We start from the raw sequence: 16,562 nt of genomic DNA on the forward strand, positions 1-16,562 counted from the left end.
TAAACAAAAGTGAAATAAACAATAAATATTAACAGTAAACATTACACTCAGAAGTTTCAAAAGAATAAGGACATTTCAAATGTCACATTTACATTACATTTGTCATTTAGCAGACGCTCTTATCCAGAGCAACTTACAGTTAGTGCATACATTTTCATACTAATCTCTTCAAATTGCATTCAATACAATATTCAGGGTCTCGCGAATGAGCTGCTTAGTTTGATACACCGACCACACGGTTAACAGCTATAGGCAGTCTATATACAGTGTTGTAACAATGTGCAAATAGTTAAAGTACAAATGGGAAAATAAATAAACATAAATATAGGTTGTATTTAAAATGGTGTTTGTTCTTCACTGGTTGCCCTTTTCTTGTGGCAACAGGTCATAAATATTGCTGCTGTGATGGCACACTGTGGTATTTCACCCAGTAGATAAGGGAGTTTATCAAAATTGGGTTTGTTTTCGATTTCTTTGTGGATCTCTGTAATCTGAGGGAAATATGTGTCTCTAATATGGTCATACATTTGGCAGGAGGTTAGGAAGTGCAGCTCAGTTTCCACCTCATTTCATGGGCAGTGTGCACATAGCCTGTCTTCTCTTGAGAGCCAGGTCTGCCTACGGCGGTCTTTCTCAATAGCAATGCTATGCTCACTGAGTCTGTACATAGTCAAAGCTTTCCTTAAGTTTTGGTCAGTCACAGTGGTCAGGTATTCTGCCACTGTGTACTCTCTGTTTAGGGCCAAATAGCATTCTAGTTTGCTCTGCTCTGTAGCAATTTTTGGTAATTCTTTCCAATGTGTCAAGTAATTCTCTTTATGTTTTCTCATGATTCGGTTGGGTCTAATTGTGTTGTTGTCCTGGGGCTCTGTGGGGTCTGTTTGTGTTTGTGAACAGATCCCCAGGACTAGCTTGCTTAGGGGACTCTTCTCCAAGTTCATCTCTCTGTAGGTGATGGCTTTGTTATGGAAGGTTTGGGAATCGCTTGCATTTAAGTGGTTATAGAATTTAACGTCTCTTTTCTGGATTTTGATAATTAGCGGGTATTGGCCTAAATTTGCCCCCTCATGCATTATTTGGTGTTTTTCGTTGTACACAGAGGATATTTTTGCAGAATTCTGCATGCAGAGTCTCAATTTGGTGTTTGTCCCATTTTATGAATTCTTGGTTGGTGAATTCACTCTCTCTCTCTCAATTCAATTTCAATTTCAATTTCAATTTAAGGGCTTTATTGGCATGGGAAACGTATGTTAACATTGCCAAAGCAAGTGAAGTAGATAGTAAACAAAAGTGAAATAAACAATAAATATTAACAGTAAACATTACACTCAGAAGTTTCAAAAGAATAAAGACATTTCAAATGTCATATTATGTATATATACAGTGTTGTAACAATGTGCAAATAGTTAAAGTACAAATTGAAAGTAAATAAATATAAATATAGGTTGTATTTAAAATGGTGTTTGTTCTTCACTGGTTGCCCTTTTCTTGTGGCAACAGATCACAAATCTTGCTACTGTGATGGCACACTGGGGTATTTCACCCAGTAGATAAGGGAGTTTATCAAAATTGGGTTTGTTTTCGATTTCTTTGTGGATCTCTGTAATCTGAGGGAAATATGTGTCTCTAATATGGTCATACATTTGGCAGGAGGTTAGGAAGTGCAGCTCAGTTTCCACCTCATTTTGTGGGCAGTGTGCACAGAGCCTGTCTTCTCTTGAGAGCCTGGTCTGCCTATGGCGGCCTTTCTCAATAGCAAGGCTATGCTCACTGAGTCTGTACATAGTCAAAGCTTTCCTTAAGTTTTGGTCAGTCACAGTGGTCAGGTATTCTGCCACTGTGTACTCTCTGTTTAGGGCCAAATAGCATTCTAGGTTGCTTAGTTTTTTTGTTTGTTCTTTCCAATGTGTCAAGTAATTCTCTTTTTGTTTTCTTATGATTTGGTTGGGTCTAATTGTGTTGTTGTTGTTGTTGTTGTTGTCCTGGGGCTGTGTGGGGTCTGTTTGTGTTTGTGAACAGAGCCCCAGGACCAGCTTACTTAGGGGACTCTTCTCCAAGTTCATCTCTCTGTAGGTGATGGCTTTGTTATGGAAGGTTTGGGAATTGCTTTCTTTTAAGTGGTTATAGAATTTAACGGCTCTTTTCTGGATTTTGATAATTAGCGGGTATTGGCCTAATTCTGCTCTGCATGCATTATTTGGTGTTTTACGTTGTACACGGAGGATGTTTTTTGCAGAATTCTGCATGCAGAGTCTCAATTTGGTGTTTGTCCCATTTTGTGAATTCTTGGTTGGTGAGCGGACCCCAGACCTCACAACCATAAAGGGCAATGGGTTCTATAACTGATTGAAGTATTTTTAGCCAGATCCTAATTGGTATGTCAAATTTTATGTTCCTTTTGATGGCATAGAAGGCCCTTCTTGCCTTGTCTCTCAGATCGTTCACAGCTTTGTGGAAGTTACCTGTGGCGCTGATGTTTAGGACGAGGTATGTATAGTTTTTTGTGTGCTCTAGGGCAACGGTGTCTAGATGGAATTTGTATTTGTGGTCCTGGCAACTGGACCTTTTTTGATACACCATTATTTTTGTCTTAATGAGATTTACTGTCAGGGCCCAGGTCTGACAGAATCTGTGCAGCAGATCTAGGTGCTGCTGTAGGCCCTCCTTGGTTGGTGACAGAAGCACCAGATCATCAGCAAACAGAAGACATTTGACTTCAGATTCTAGTAGGTTGAGGCCGGGTGCTGCAGACTGTTCTAGTGCCCTCGCCAATTCGTTGATATATATGTTGAAGAGGGTGGGGCTTAAACTGCATCCCTGTCTCACCCCACGGCCCTGTGGAAAGAAATGTGTGTGTTTTTTGCCAATTTTAACCGCACACTTGTTGTTTGTGTACATGGATTTTATAATGTCGTATGTTTTTCCTCCAACCCCACTTTCCATCAATTTGTATAGCAGACCCTCATGACAAATTGAGTCAAAAAGCTTTTTTGAAATCAACAAAGCATGAGAAGACTTTGCCTTTGTTTTGGTTTGTTTGTCAATTAGGGTGTGCAGGGTGAATACGTGGTCTGTCGTACGGTAATTTGGTAAAAAGCCAATTTGACATTTGCTCAGTACATTGTTTTTACTGAGGAAATGAACTAGTCTGCTGTTAATGATAATGCAGAGGATTTTCCCAAGGTTGCTGTTGACGCATATCCCACGGTAGTTATTGGGGTCAACTTTGTCTCCACTTTTGTGGATTGGGGTGATCAGTCCTTGGTTCCAAATATTGGGGAAGATGCCAGAGCTAAGGATGATGTTAAAGAGTTTAAGTATAGCTAATTGAAATTTGTGGTCTGTATATTTTATCATTTCATTGAGGATACCATCAACACCACAGGACTTTTTGGGTTGGAGGGTTTGTATTTTGTCCTGTAGTTCTTTCAATGTAATTGGAGAATCCAGTGGGTTCTGGTAGTCTTTAATAGTTGATTCTAAGATTTGCATTTGATCATGTATATTTTTTTGCTGTTTGTTCTCTGTTATAGGGCCAAAAAGATTGGAGAAGTGGTTTACCCATACATCTCCATTTTGGATAGATAGCTCTTCGTGTTGTTGTTTGTTTAGTGTTTTCCAATTTTCCCAGAAGTGGTTAGAGTCTATGGATTATTCAATTACATTGAGCTGATTTCTGACATGCTGTTCCTTCTTTTTCCGTAGTGTATTTCTGTATTGTTTTAGTGATTCACCATAGTGAAGGCGTAGGCTCAGGTTTTCTGGGTCTCTATGTTTTTGGTTGGATAGGTTTCTCAATTTCTTTCTTAGGTTTTTGCATTCTTCATCAAATCTCTCTCGCTCTCTCTCGCTCTCTCTCGCTCTCTCTTGCTCTCTCTCGCTCTCTCGCTCGCTCGCTCACTCTCTCTCTCTCTCTCTCTCTCTCTCTCTCTCTCTCTCTCTCTCTCAATTTAAAGGGGCTTTATTGGCATGGGAAACGTGTTTACATTGCCAAAGAAAGTGAAATAAACAATAAACAAAAATGAGAAGACACAAAACAACATAAAAAAAATGATTAGAATTTAACAGTAAATATTGCACTCAAAAATATTTCAAAAAGATAAACATTTCAAGTGTTTTATTACCAGCAATGTATAGTGTTTTTGCAATGTGCAAATAGTTTTAGTACGAATAGTAGGGGACGATAAACATATCAATATTGTTAGTATTTACAGTGTTGTTTGTGCTCCACTGGTTGCCCTTTGCTCATGGCAACGGGCCACAAATCGTGCTGCTGTGATTGCACACTGTGGCATTTCACCTAACAGATATGAAAAATGCCATATTTTCTTAATTTTGGGTCAGTCACATTAGTAGGTATTCTGCCCCTGTGTACTCTGTTTAGGGCCAGATAGCACTCCAATTTGCTCTGTTTTTTGGTTGATTCTTTCCAGTGTGTCAAAAAGTTTTTGGTTGATTCTTTCCACTGTGTCAAATAGTGCTTTCTCATAATTTGGTTGGGTCTAATTGTGTTGCTGTCCTGGGGCTCTGTGGGTTCTGTTTGTATTTGTGAACGGAGCCCCAGAACCAGCCAGCTGAGGGGACTCTTCTCCAGGTTAATCTCTCTGTAGGTGAGGGCTTTGTGGTGGAATATGTGGGCATCACTTCCTTTTAGGTGGTTATAGAATTTAACAACTTTTGATAACTAGCGGGTATAGTCCTAATTCTAATCTGCATGCATTGTTTGTGGTTTTGCGTTGTATACAAAGTATATTTTTGCAGAATTCTGCTTGCAGATTTTCAATTGGGTGTTTGTCCCTTTTTGTGAATTATTGGTTGGTGAGTGGACCCCAGACCTTACAACCATAGAGGGCAATGGGTTCTATAACTGATTGAAGTATTTTTAGCCAGATCCTAATCAGGATGTAGAGTTTTATGTTCCTTTTGATGGTGTAGAAGGCCCTTCTTGCCTTGTCTCTCAGAGCGTTCACAGCTTTGTGGAAGTTACCTGTGGTGTTGATGTTTAGCCAGAGGTAGGTACAGTGGGGGAAAAAAGTATTTAGTCAGCCACCAATTGTGCAAGTTCTCCCACTTAAAAAGATGAGAGAGGCCTGTAATTTTCATCATAGGTACACATCAACTATGACAGACAAATTGAGGAAAAAAAATCCAGCAAATCACATTGTAGGATTTTTAATGAATTTATTTGCAAATTATGGTGGAAAATAAGTATTTGGTCACCTACAAACAAGCAAGATTTCTGGCTCTCACAGACCTGTAACTTCTTCTTTAAGAGGCTCCTCTGTCCTCCACTCGTTACCTGTATTAATGGCACCTGTTTGAACTTGTTATCAGTATAAAAGACACCTGTCCACAACCTCAAACAGTCACACTCCAAACTCCACTATGGCCAAGACCAAAGAGCTGTCAAAGGACACCAGAAACAAAATTGTAGACCTGCACCTGGCTGGGAAGACTGAATCTGCAATAGGTAAGCAGCTTGGTTTGAAGAAATCAACTGTGGGAGCAATTATTAGGAAACGGAAGACATACAAGACCACTGATAATCTCCCTCGATCTGGGGCTCCACGCAAGATCTCACCCCGTGGGGTCAAAATGATCACAAGAACGGTGAGCAAAAATCCCAGAACCACACGGGGGGACCTAGTGAATGACCTGCAGAGAGCTGGGACCAAAGTAACAAAGCCTACCATCAGTAACACACTACGCCGCCAGGGACTCAAATCCTGCAGTGCCAGACGTGTCCCCCTGCTTAAGCCAGTACATGTCCAGGCCCATCTGAAGTTTGCTAGAGTGCATTTGGATGATCCAGAAGAGGATTGAGAGAATGTCATATGGTCAGATGAAACCAAAATATAACTTTTTGGTAAAAACTCAACTCGTCGTGTTTGGAGGACAAAGAATGCTGAGTTGCATCCAAAGAACACCATACCTACTGTGAAGCATGGGGGTGGAAACATCATGCTTTGGGGCTGTTTTTCTGCAAAGGGACCAAGACGACTGATCCGTGTAAAGGAAAGAATGAATGGGGCCATGTATCGTGAGATTTTGAGTGAAAACCTCCTTCCATCAGCAAGGGCATTGAAGATGAAACGTGGCTGGGTCTTTCAGCATGACAATGATCCCAAACACACCGCCCGGGCAACGAAGGAGTGGCTTCGTAAGAAACATTTCAAGGTCCTGGAGTGGCCTAGCCAGTCTCCAGATCTCAACCCAATAGAAAATCTTTGGAGGGAGTTGAAAGTCTGTGTTGCCCAGTGACAGCCCCAAAACATCACTGCTCTAGAGGAGATCTGCATGGAGGAATGGGCCAAAATACCAGCAACAGTGTGTGAAAACCTTGTGAAGACTTACAGAAAACGTTTGACCTGTGTCATTGCCAACAAAGGGTATATAACAAAGTATTGAGAAACTTTTGTTATTGACCAAATACTTATTTTCCACCATAATTTGCAAATACATTCATTAAAAATCCTACAATGTGATTTTCTGGATTTTGTTTTCTCATTTTGTCTGTCATAGTTGACGTGTACCTATGATGAAAATTACAGGCCTCTCTCATCTTTTTAAGTGGGAGAACATGCACAATTGGTGGCTGACTAAATACTTTTTTTCCCCACTGTATAATTCTTTGTGTTCTCTAAGGCAACTGTGTCTAGATATAATTTGTAGTTGTTGTCTTGGCTACTGAACTGTTTTTGGAACACCGTTATTTTTGTCCTACTGAGATTTACTGTCAGGGCCCAGGTCTGACAGAATCTGTGCAGAATATCTAGGTGCTGCTGTAGGCCCTCCTTGGTTGGTGACAGAAGCACCAGATCATCAGCAAACAGTAGACATTTGATTTCTGAGTTCAGTAGGGTGAGGCCGGGTGCTGCAGACTGTTCTAGTGCCCTCGCCAATGCATTGATATATACACTGAGTGTACAAAACATTAAGAACACCTTCCTAATATTGAGTTGCATCCCGCCCTTTTGCCCTCAGAACAGCCTCAATTCCTGAGTTGCAGTCCTCAGTCGCAGCACAGACACACTCATTAGATGTTAAATACCTGATGTGTGAGAACACTGCACTGAACATTACTCACTCAGCCCCAGACACATGAACATTACTCATTGGGCCTGGGCAAGACCAGCAAGTGTGTTTAAACTCAATCTACACAGACATATGGGTAGACAGACAGACAGGGAGAGGAGGAGAGGAGAGGAGAGGAGAGGAGAGGAGAGGAGAGGAGAGGAGAGGAGAGGAGAGGAGAGGAGAGGAGAGGAGAGGAGAGGAGAGGAGAGGAGAGGAGAGGAGAGGAGAGGAGAGGAGAGGAGAGGACGGGGGAGGGGAAGGGGAAGGGGAAGGGGAAGGGGAAGGGAAGAGGAGAGGAGAGGAGAGGAGAGGAGAGGAGAGGAGAGGAGAGGAGAGGAGAGGAGAGGACGGAGGAGAGGAGAGGAGAGGAGAGGAGAGGAGAGGAGAGGAGAGGAGAGGAGAGGAGAGGAGAGGAGAGGAGAGGAGAGGACGGAGGAGAGGAGAGGAGAGGAGAGGAGAGGAGAGGAGAGGAGAGGAGAGGAGAGGAGAGGAGAGGAGAGGAGAGGAGAGGAGAGGAGAGGAGAGGAGAGGAGAGGAGAGGAGAGGAGAGGAGAGGAGAGGGAAATGAAGTGAAATGACAGCATTGGTTAGATGATGAGTACACTGAGTCAGGCACTCAGGACTGTTTGAAGTGTTGGTGGATATGACTAAAGCCGTCTGAACACTACAATTAACCTGCAGCAGCAATCTGAATGGCATCTAAATACCACATAATAATCACCTGTAGGAGTGGAGAGGTTTCTGAGGCGTACTGCGCTTTTTTGTCCAAACATAGTAAACACTCACAGCCACAGACTAGGAATTAGCACTGTTAGACTGTTCAGATCTATCTGAGACAGCAAAGCAGTGGAGGAAAGGAGAATGTAACTGATAATATGTATGATGACTTGTTAAGAAAATAGCTCAGTAAGTGGAATACCTAATTTATAATCCTTGTTCTCCCCTGCCTGTCTCTACACTGACTGCCTGTCTTCTCTCCTGTCTGTCTCTCTACACTGACTGCCTGTCTTCTCTCCTGTCTCTCTCTACACTGACTGCCTGTCTTCTCTCCTGTCTCTCTCTCTCCACTGACTGCCTGTCTTCTCTCCTGTCTCTCTCTCTCCACTGACTGCCTGTCTTCTCTCCTGTCTGTCTCTCTCCACTGACTGCCTGTCTTCTCTCCTGTCTCTCTCTCTCCACTGACTGCCTGTCTTCTCTCCTGTCTCTCTCTCTCCACTGACTGCCTGTCTTCTCTCCTGTCTGTCTCTCTCCACTGACTGCCTGTCTTCTCTCCTGTCTGTCTCTCTCCACTGACTGTCTGTCTTCTCTCCTGTCTGTCTCTCTCCACTGACTGTCTGTCTTCTCTCCTGTCTGTCTCTATCCACTGACTGCCTGTCTTCTCTCCTGTCTGTTTCTCTCCACTGACTGCCTGTCTTCTCTCCTGTCTGTCTCTCTCCACTGACTGCCTGTCTTCTCTCCTGTCTCTCTCTCTCTCCACTGACTGCCTGTCTTCTCTCCTGTCTCTCTCTCTCCACTGACTGCCTGTCTTCTCTCCTGTCTGTCTCTCTCCACTGACTGCCTGTCTTCTCTCCTGTCTCTCTCTCTCTCCACTGACTGCCTGTCTTCTCTCCTGTCTGTTTCTCTCCACTGACTGCCTGTCTTCTCTCCTGTCTGTCTCTCTCCACTGACTGCCTGTCTTCTCTCCTGTCTGTTTCTCTCCACTGACTGCCTGTCTTCTCTCCTGTCTGTTTCTCTCCACTGACTGCCTGTCTTCTCTCCTGTCTGTCTCTCTCCACTGACTGCCTGTCTTCTCTCCTGTCTCTCTCTCTCCACTGACTGCCTGTCTTCTCTCCTGTCTGTTTCTCTCCACTGACTGCCTGTCTTCTCTCCTGTCTGTCTCTCTCCACTGACTGCCTGTCTTCTCTCCTGTCTCTCTCTCTCCACTGACTGCCTGTCTTCTCTCCTGTCTCTCTCTCTCCACTGACTGACTGTTTCCTCTGATCTCCACTGACTGACTGTTTCCTCTGACTGCCTGTCTTCTCTCCTCTCCAGTGCCCCCCAGTATCCAGGCTGGCCCGAGGGTGATGAAGGTGCAGGTGGGGCATCCTGTGGATCTGCCCTGCGTGGCGCGAGGGGTGCCACAGCCATTCCTGGCCTGGCTGAAGGATGGCGCCGCCCTGGTGGTGGACGGGACACAGTACAGGACCTCCCTCGATGGCTCTCTGACCCTAGGCCAGGTGGGGCTGAGTGATCAGGGGACCTACACCTGCCTGGCCACCAACATCGCTGGAAGCGACCAGGCCAACGTACAGCTGCAGGTGCAAGGTGAGTCACTGAGTCCCCTATAAGCCTCACCGGAGATTCTTTAGAATAATAGTTAAGGGGAAAGGGAAAGGGGATACCTAGTCAGTTGCACAACTGAATGCATTCAACCGAAATGTGTCTTCCGCATTTAACCCAACATGGTTTTGCAATACTGCCTCCAAACTCTTTACAAACATAGTTTAGGTTTAGGATTAAGATATGGTTTATCCTAAACCTAAACTGAAAGGTTAAGGATATGCCCATGCACAGTTGTTATTTTCCTTAATGTGGTGTGTGTGTCCTTCCCCGTCACCTCCCTCCTCAGTTCCCCCCGTGGTTGATGTGCTGGAGCCCCCCTTCAACAGCCCACACCAGGAGAGAGTAGCCAACCAGCGCATCGCCTTCCCCTGCCCAGCTAAAGGTGAGAACCAACTCTGCTTTATATAGTAATCTAATCACAATAGCATCCACTAGACAAAATGTGTCATCTGTCAACCAGTAAGGTTCCCCTTCAGTCATCCTTATACAATAGACTGGATGTTGTTCTTCTACATCTGCATTTCTTGCTGTTTGGGGTTTTAGGCTGGGTTTCTGTTTAAGCACTTTGTGACATCTGCTGATGTAAAAAGGGTTTTATAAATACATTTGATTGATTGATGTTGTCTACAAGATATACAAAACAACTAGCTAAATATCATTTGCTCACCTATCTTACCACTTTTCTTTCTGTTTCTTTATTTGATGATCTCTCCTGCCCCGTCTCCCTCCCTCCCTCCCCTCAGGCACTCCTACCCCTGTGATAAAGTGGTTGCGTAATGGTCAGGAGCTGACGGGGAACGAGCCCGGTCTGACCATCATGGAGGATGGAACCCTTCTCATCCTGGCATCGGTGTCCCAGCAGGACAACGGAGAGTATGTCTGCACTGCCGCCAACGAGGCTGGCACCACCCACAAGAAGTACCAGCTCAAAGTCAACGGTGAGCTAACCTAGTGTGAAATATTATAATACTACTGTAGTAGTAGTGGTACTGAATCAATAGTAGAACTGAATTATATGGTAGTTTATGGTAGCACTTTCTCATGATGTTGTCATATGGTAACACAGTGTCTTACGGTAATACTATGTCATGTGCTATTACTGCTAAAGTACTATATTAATACTATGTCATGTGGTATTACTGCTAAAGTAATATATTAATACTATGTCATGTGGTATTACTGCTAAAGTACTATATTAATACTATGTCATGTGGTAGTACTGCTAACTGTTTACCCTCCACTACACTACCAGTAGTACTGTTGAAGTAAAGCATAATGTAACATAGCAGACTGGACCTTTGTTCTATCCCCTCCATGCAGTGCCCCCAGATCTCCGTGACAACGGGTCGACAGGCAACGTGTCGGTGGTGCTGAACCAGCCTACTAACCTGGTGTGTGATGTCACAGGAAGTCCCGCTCCCGTCATCACCTGGTACAAGGATGGCGTTCCTGTAGGTGAACTCATATTACACAGCTGCTGTAGAGATGGATGTTAAGATAAAACATAAGCCATGCACATTCATTTGATACATAATAGTGTGCCTCCTGAATAGATGATTGATTACTAATAAATCATCCTTTTAGTCTTGTGTTGTTTTACACTACTAAATATTGTGAATATGATAACAGACCTTTAATCATTAAATACATCCATCACTTAGAGCAGGGGTATTCAAATCTTACCATACGAGGTCCAGAGTACTGGTCCAGTTCGAGGTCCAGATTAGCATCATGGATAGCATCATGGGCAGCATCGTGGATAGCATCACGGATAGCATCACGGATAGCATCATGGGTAGCGTCATGGATAGCATCATGGGCAGCGTCATGGATAGCATCATGGGCAGCGTCGTGGATAGCATCATGGGTAGCGTCATGGATAGTGTCATGGGTAGCATCATGGATAGCATCATGGGTAGCATCATGGGTAGCATCATGGATAGCATCATGGTAGCGTCATGGATAGCATCATGGGTAGCGTCATGGATAGTGTCATGGGTAGCATCATGGATAGCATCATGGGTAGCATCATGGGTAGCATCATGGATAGCATCATGGTAGCGTCATGGATAGCATCATGGGTAGCATCATGGATAGCATCATGGATAGCATCATGGGCAGCGTCGTGGATAGCATCACGGATAGCATCATGGGTAGCGTCATGGATAGCATCTTGGGTAGCGTCATGGATGGTGTGTGTGTCGGGCCGTGTGTGTCTGTGTGTTTTTGTGTGTGTGTGTGTGTGTGTGTGTGTGTGTGTGGATTAAAAACAGCAAGGAGGAAATACTGTATCTAATGATGCTTTTGAAGCAGCAGGCTCATAGATAACACATCATTATAATAATGATGATATATTCATATGGGAGCATAAGCCTAAATTGTACACTGTAATAGAATATATTCCAGCTCACATTGGCTGCAGGCTAAGTGTTGTTATTTGGCTGCAACCGTGTTCTTTCCCCTCCAACAGAGCTCATGTCCTGCAGATGGGAAAATCATAATCTTAATGTTAATTCAGTAATAAAGTAAAACCTAAAGTCCAGTTCTGTTATCCGTCTGCTGTCAGTTCAAAAGCAACAATTAGCAATGAATTTTAAATGAGTACATACAGGGTGTGAGTCACAGGCGGCTGGTGGAACCTTAATTGGGGAGGACGGGCTCATAGTAATGAGTGGAGCGGAATTAATGGAATGGTATCGAAAATCATCAAACACATGTTTTCCATGTGTTTGATACCATTCCATTAACTTATGAGCCGTCCTCCCCTCACCATCCTCCACTGAGTACATATATATCATATATTTATTCAATATGTGATTCTCTTAATGATTTCTCAATGTGTGTGTGTGTAGGTGGTTCCTAGTAGCAGTGTTCAGATCCTGCAGCGGGGGAAGACCCTGAGGCTATTGAAGGCCGTCACAGCAGACGCAGGGCGTTATAGCTGCAAGGCCATCAACATCGCAGGAAGTACAGAGAAGGACTTCCTTCTGGATGTGCTGGGTGAGTAGAGACAGCACTGACGGGCTGGGTGAGTGGAGACAGCACTGACGGGCTGGGTGAGTGGAGACAGCACTGATGGGCTGGGTGAGTGGAGGCAGTACTGACGGGCTGGGTGAGTGGAGACAGCACTGACGGGCTGGGTGAGTAGAGACAGCACTGACGGGCTGGGTGAGTGGAGACAGCACTGACGGGCTGGGTGAGTAGAGACAGCACTGACGGGCTGGGTGAGTAGAGACAGCACTGACGGGCTGGGTGAGTAGAGACAGCACTGACGGGCTGGGTGAGTAGAGACAGCACTGACGGGCTGGGTGAGTAGAGACAGCACTGACGGGCTGGGTGAGTAGAGACAGCACTGACGGGCTGGGTGAGTAGAGACAGCACTGACGGGCTGGGTGAGTAGAGACAGCACTGACGGGCTGGGTGAGTAGAGACAGTACTGACGGGCTGGGTGAGTGGAGACAGCACTGACGGGCTGGGTGAGTAGAGACAGCACTGACGGGCTGGGTGAGTGGAGACAGTACTGACGGGCTGGGTGAGTAGAGACAGCACTGACGGGCTGGGTGAGTAGAGACAGCACTGACGGGCTGGGTGAGTGGAGACAGCACTGACGGGCTGGGTGAGTAGAGACAGCACTGACGGGCTGGGTGAGTAGAGACAGTACTGACGGGCTGGGTGAGTAGAGACAGCACTGATGGGCTGGGTGAGTAGAGACAGCACTGACGGGCTGGGTGAGTGGAGACAGCACTGAATGGCTGGGTGAGTGGAGGCAGTACTGACGGGCTGGGTGAGTAGAGACAGCACTGACGGGCTGGGTGAGTGGAGACAGTACTGACGGGCTGGGTGAGTAGAGACAGTACTGACGGGCTGGGTGAGTAGAGACAGCACTGACGGGCTGGGTGAGTAGAGGCAGCACTGACGGGCTGGGTGAGTAGAGACAGCACTGACGGGCTGGGTGAGTAGAGACAGCACTGACGGGCTGGGTGAGTATAGACAGCACTGACGGGCTGGGTGAGTAGAGGCAGCACTGACGGGCTGGGTGAGTAGAGACAGCACTGACGGGCTGGGTGAGTAGAGACAGCACTGACGGGCTGGGTGAGTAGAGGCAGCACTGACGGGCTGGGTGAGTAGAGGCAGCACTGACGGGCTGGGTGAGTAGAGACAGCACTGACGGGCGGTGGGGAGGCTGATTGGTTGGTTGGAGAAAAGGCAGGATTCTGTTGGATTACTCATGTTACAGCTGAACTTGTCACTGTATTGGACAGTGTTATCATCATTTCCACACAAAAAAATTATTTAGTCTCCTTTGACTCCTTGATCTCATTGATATCTCCAATCTTCCCCCTTTTCCCTGCCTTTAGTCCCCCCCACCATCGTAGGGACGGGCTCTCCTCAGGATGTGTCGGCAGTCCTCAACCAGGAGATCAGTCTGGACTGTAAGGTCAAAGGAACTCCCTTTCCCACAATCCAGTGGTACAAAGACAGGAAGTGAGTTCCCTCTTCCACCAGTTGTGTATAGACGAATATGAACAATTCAACTGGATGTGATTCTAATCCCATGGGGTGTGTGTCTCCCCTCTCTCTCCCAGACTGGTGTTCCTAGGTGACCCCAACATAGAGGTCAGCAACAAGGGCCAGACATTGAAAATAAAGAGTGCTCGTCTCGGAGACCAGGCACGCTACCAGTGTAGTGTCACCAACGCAGCGGGCAAACAGACCAAAGACTTCAACCTCAGTGTCTATGGTGGGTGTGGATCAAAGCCTGTGTGTGTGTGTGTGTGTGCGTATGTGTGTGTGTGTGTGTGTGTGTACTGTGACTAAGGTGAGATTAATGAATGTTTAAAGAGTGTTTGCATGGGGTGTGTATTCGGAGTTACATATCTCTCTAATTTCTCTCATCCCCTCTCACCCCCACCCTCACCCTAGTCCCTCCCACCATAAAGGGTGGTAACGTGACCTCAGAGGTCACCGCCCTCCTGGATACCGTAGTAATGCTGGAGTGTGAGGCGCGCGGCGTTCCGCTCCCCACCATCACCTGGTACCGTAACGGAGAGGCAATCCTGTCCAGCCACCAGGCGCAGTACGTGGACCGAGGTCACTTCCTGCGGATCCCGCGCGCCCAGGCGTCTGACACTGGTCAGTTCAGCTGCAGGGTCACCAGTGTGGCGGGCACTGCAGAGAAGAACTTTGAGCTGGACGTTTACCGTAAGTACCCTAACTCTACCTCACTTTACCGTAACTACCCTAACTCTACCTCAATTTACCATAAGTACCCTAACTCTACCTCACTTTACCGTAAGTACCCTAACTCTACCTCACTTTACCATAAGTACCCTAACTCTGCCTCACTTTACCGTAAGTACCCTAACTCTACCTCACTTTACCATAAGTACCCTAACTCTTCCTCACTTTACAGGTAAGTACCCTAACTCTACCTCACTTTACCATAAGTACCCTAACTCTTCCTCACTTTACCATAAGTACCCTAACTCTTCCTCACTTTACAGGTAAGTACCCTAACTCTACCTCACTTTACTATAAGTACCCTAACTCTTCCTCACTTTACAGGTAATTACCCTAAATCTACCTCACTTTACCGTAAGTACCCTAACTCTTCCTCACTTTACAGGTAAGTACCCTAACTCTACCTCACTTTACCATAAGTACCCTAAACCTTCCTCACTTTACAGGTAAGTACCCTAAATCTACCTCACTGTACCGTAAGTACTCTAACTCTATCTCAAAGAGCTGGATGTTTACCTTAGTACCTAACTCTACCTCAAAGAGTTGGACGTTTACCGTTTACCTAACCCTAACCTCTCTCCCTCAGTTCCTCCTTCCATTGAGGGGGGGCAGGACACCGCTACAGAGAGAAAGGTGGTACTCACTAAGCCCCTTACCCTGGAGTGTGAGGCTAGGGGGCACCCTCCCCCCACCCTGACCTGGCTGAAGGACGGCGTACCAGTTCGGAATGGGGAGAGCATCAACATTCTGGAGCAAGGCCGGAAAATCGAGATCCTCTCCACTTCTGTGTCCGACGCCGGCCGCTACGTCTGCGTGGCAACCAGCGTTGCCGGGGAGAAGGAGATCAATTACGACGTCAGTGTCCTAGGTACATACACACACACACACACGCACACACACACAGACGCACTGTACACATCTGTCAGTGTTCTAGGTGAATGAATCCCCCAGTCCATATGTATATTTTCTAGATCTACCCAGTTACTCAGCGTATACATTCACTAAACTGTTTCTATTATATTATATCTGTCATCAAAGAGCACTAATTCACAGGAAAAGACAGTTTAGGTTTTAGGTGGCCGGACCACTTGGCTCAACCTCCACTTCCATAAATCACATAGGATTGAATGAAAGACTTCCCAGAAGAAACACATTAGTCTTATATTAGCGTTAACAACCTGTTCTGAGGATTACCATGGTTTAAGATGACAGGTGTCAGTGAAAACACTGGGTTGTTCCCTTCACTTTGTTTCAGCGTATTATTCTTTCACAGTGGTGATCAGTCAATGTCAGCAGAGAAGGCCTTGCCCAGTTAAATCTCAGGACTCCAATGCTTTCTGTCAGTTAGGTTAGAGATTAGAGGTAAGAGGTAAGAGGTAAGAGGTAAGACAGAGAGAAAGAGAGATGGGAGAGTGAGAAATAGAGAGCAAGAGAGAGAGAGAAGGGGGGGAGGGAGACAAAGAGAGGGAGTGGGAGCGAGAGAGAGAAGGGGAGAGAGAAAGGGAGAGAGAGAGAGATTGAGTGTGTGCCATGTCCTCTGTGTCCAGATGTTTAAGCACCTGAACCGTCTGTAGTCTGTACTGTCTGACATCAGAGGAGGGGTGAGGGCGTTATTCTGTAATCTGCTGAACCTAAAAAACGTATGTGGACACCCCTTCAAATTAGTGGATTTGACTATTTCAGCCACACCCGTTGCTGACAGGTGTATAAAATAAAGCAAACAGCCATGCAATCTCCATAGACGAACATTGGCAGTAGAATGGCCTTACTGAAGAGCTCAGTGACTTTCATTGGAAAGGATGCCACCTTTCCAACAAGTTAGTTCGTCAAATGTCTGCCCTGCTAGAGCTGCCCCAGGCAACTGTAAGTGCTGTTATTGTGAAGTGGAAATGTCTAGGAGCAACAACGGCTCAGCCGCGAAG

At 45.7% G+C, this 16,562-nt stretch overlaps 1 protein-coding gene across 1 annotated transcript in view; it reads left to right on the forward strand.

Annotated features, from left to right (window-relative positions):
* The window catches only part of hmcn1 (hemicentin 1), a 183,495-nt gene that overhangs the window by 84,041 nt on the left and 82,892 nt on the right, over nucleotides 1-16,562 (forward strand). Inside the window, exons 18-26 of the mRNA XM_084163907.1 lie at nucleotides 9,109-9,381; nucleotides 9,686-9,781; nucleotides 10,143-10,337; nucleotides 10,720-10,850; nucleotides 12,252-12,399; nucleotides 13,758-13,884; nucleotides 13,986-14,140; nucleotides 14,323-14,601; nucleotides 15,227-15,508. Coding sequence (XP_084020033.1) covers nucleotides 9,109-9,381; nucleotides 9,686-9,781; nucleotides 10,143-10,337; nucleotides 10,720-10,850; nucleotides 12,252-12,399; nucleotides 13,758-13,884; nucleotides 13,986-14,140; nucleotides 14,323-14,601; nucleotides 15,227-15,508 — 1,686 coding nt within the window. The remainder of the gene's footprint in view (nucleotides 1-9,108; nucleotides 9,382-9,685; nucleotides 9,782-10,142; nucleotides 10,338-10,719; nucleotides 10,851-12,251; nucleotides 12,400-13,757; nucleotides 13,885-13,985; nucleotides 14,141-14,322; nucleotides 14,602-15,226; nucleotides 15,509-16,562) is intronic.

This window comes from Coregonus lavaretus (genome assembly GCF_964263955.1).
Source record: "Coregonus lavaretus genome assembly, chromosome: 6".
Lineage (NCBI taxonomy): Eukaryota > Metazoa > Chordata > Actinopteri > Salmoniformes > Salmonidae > Coregonus > Coregonus lavaretus.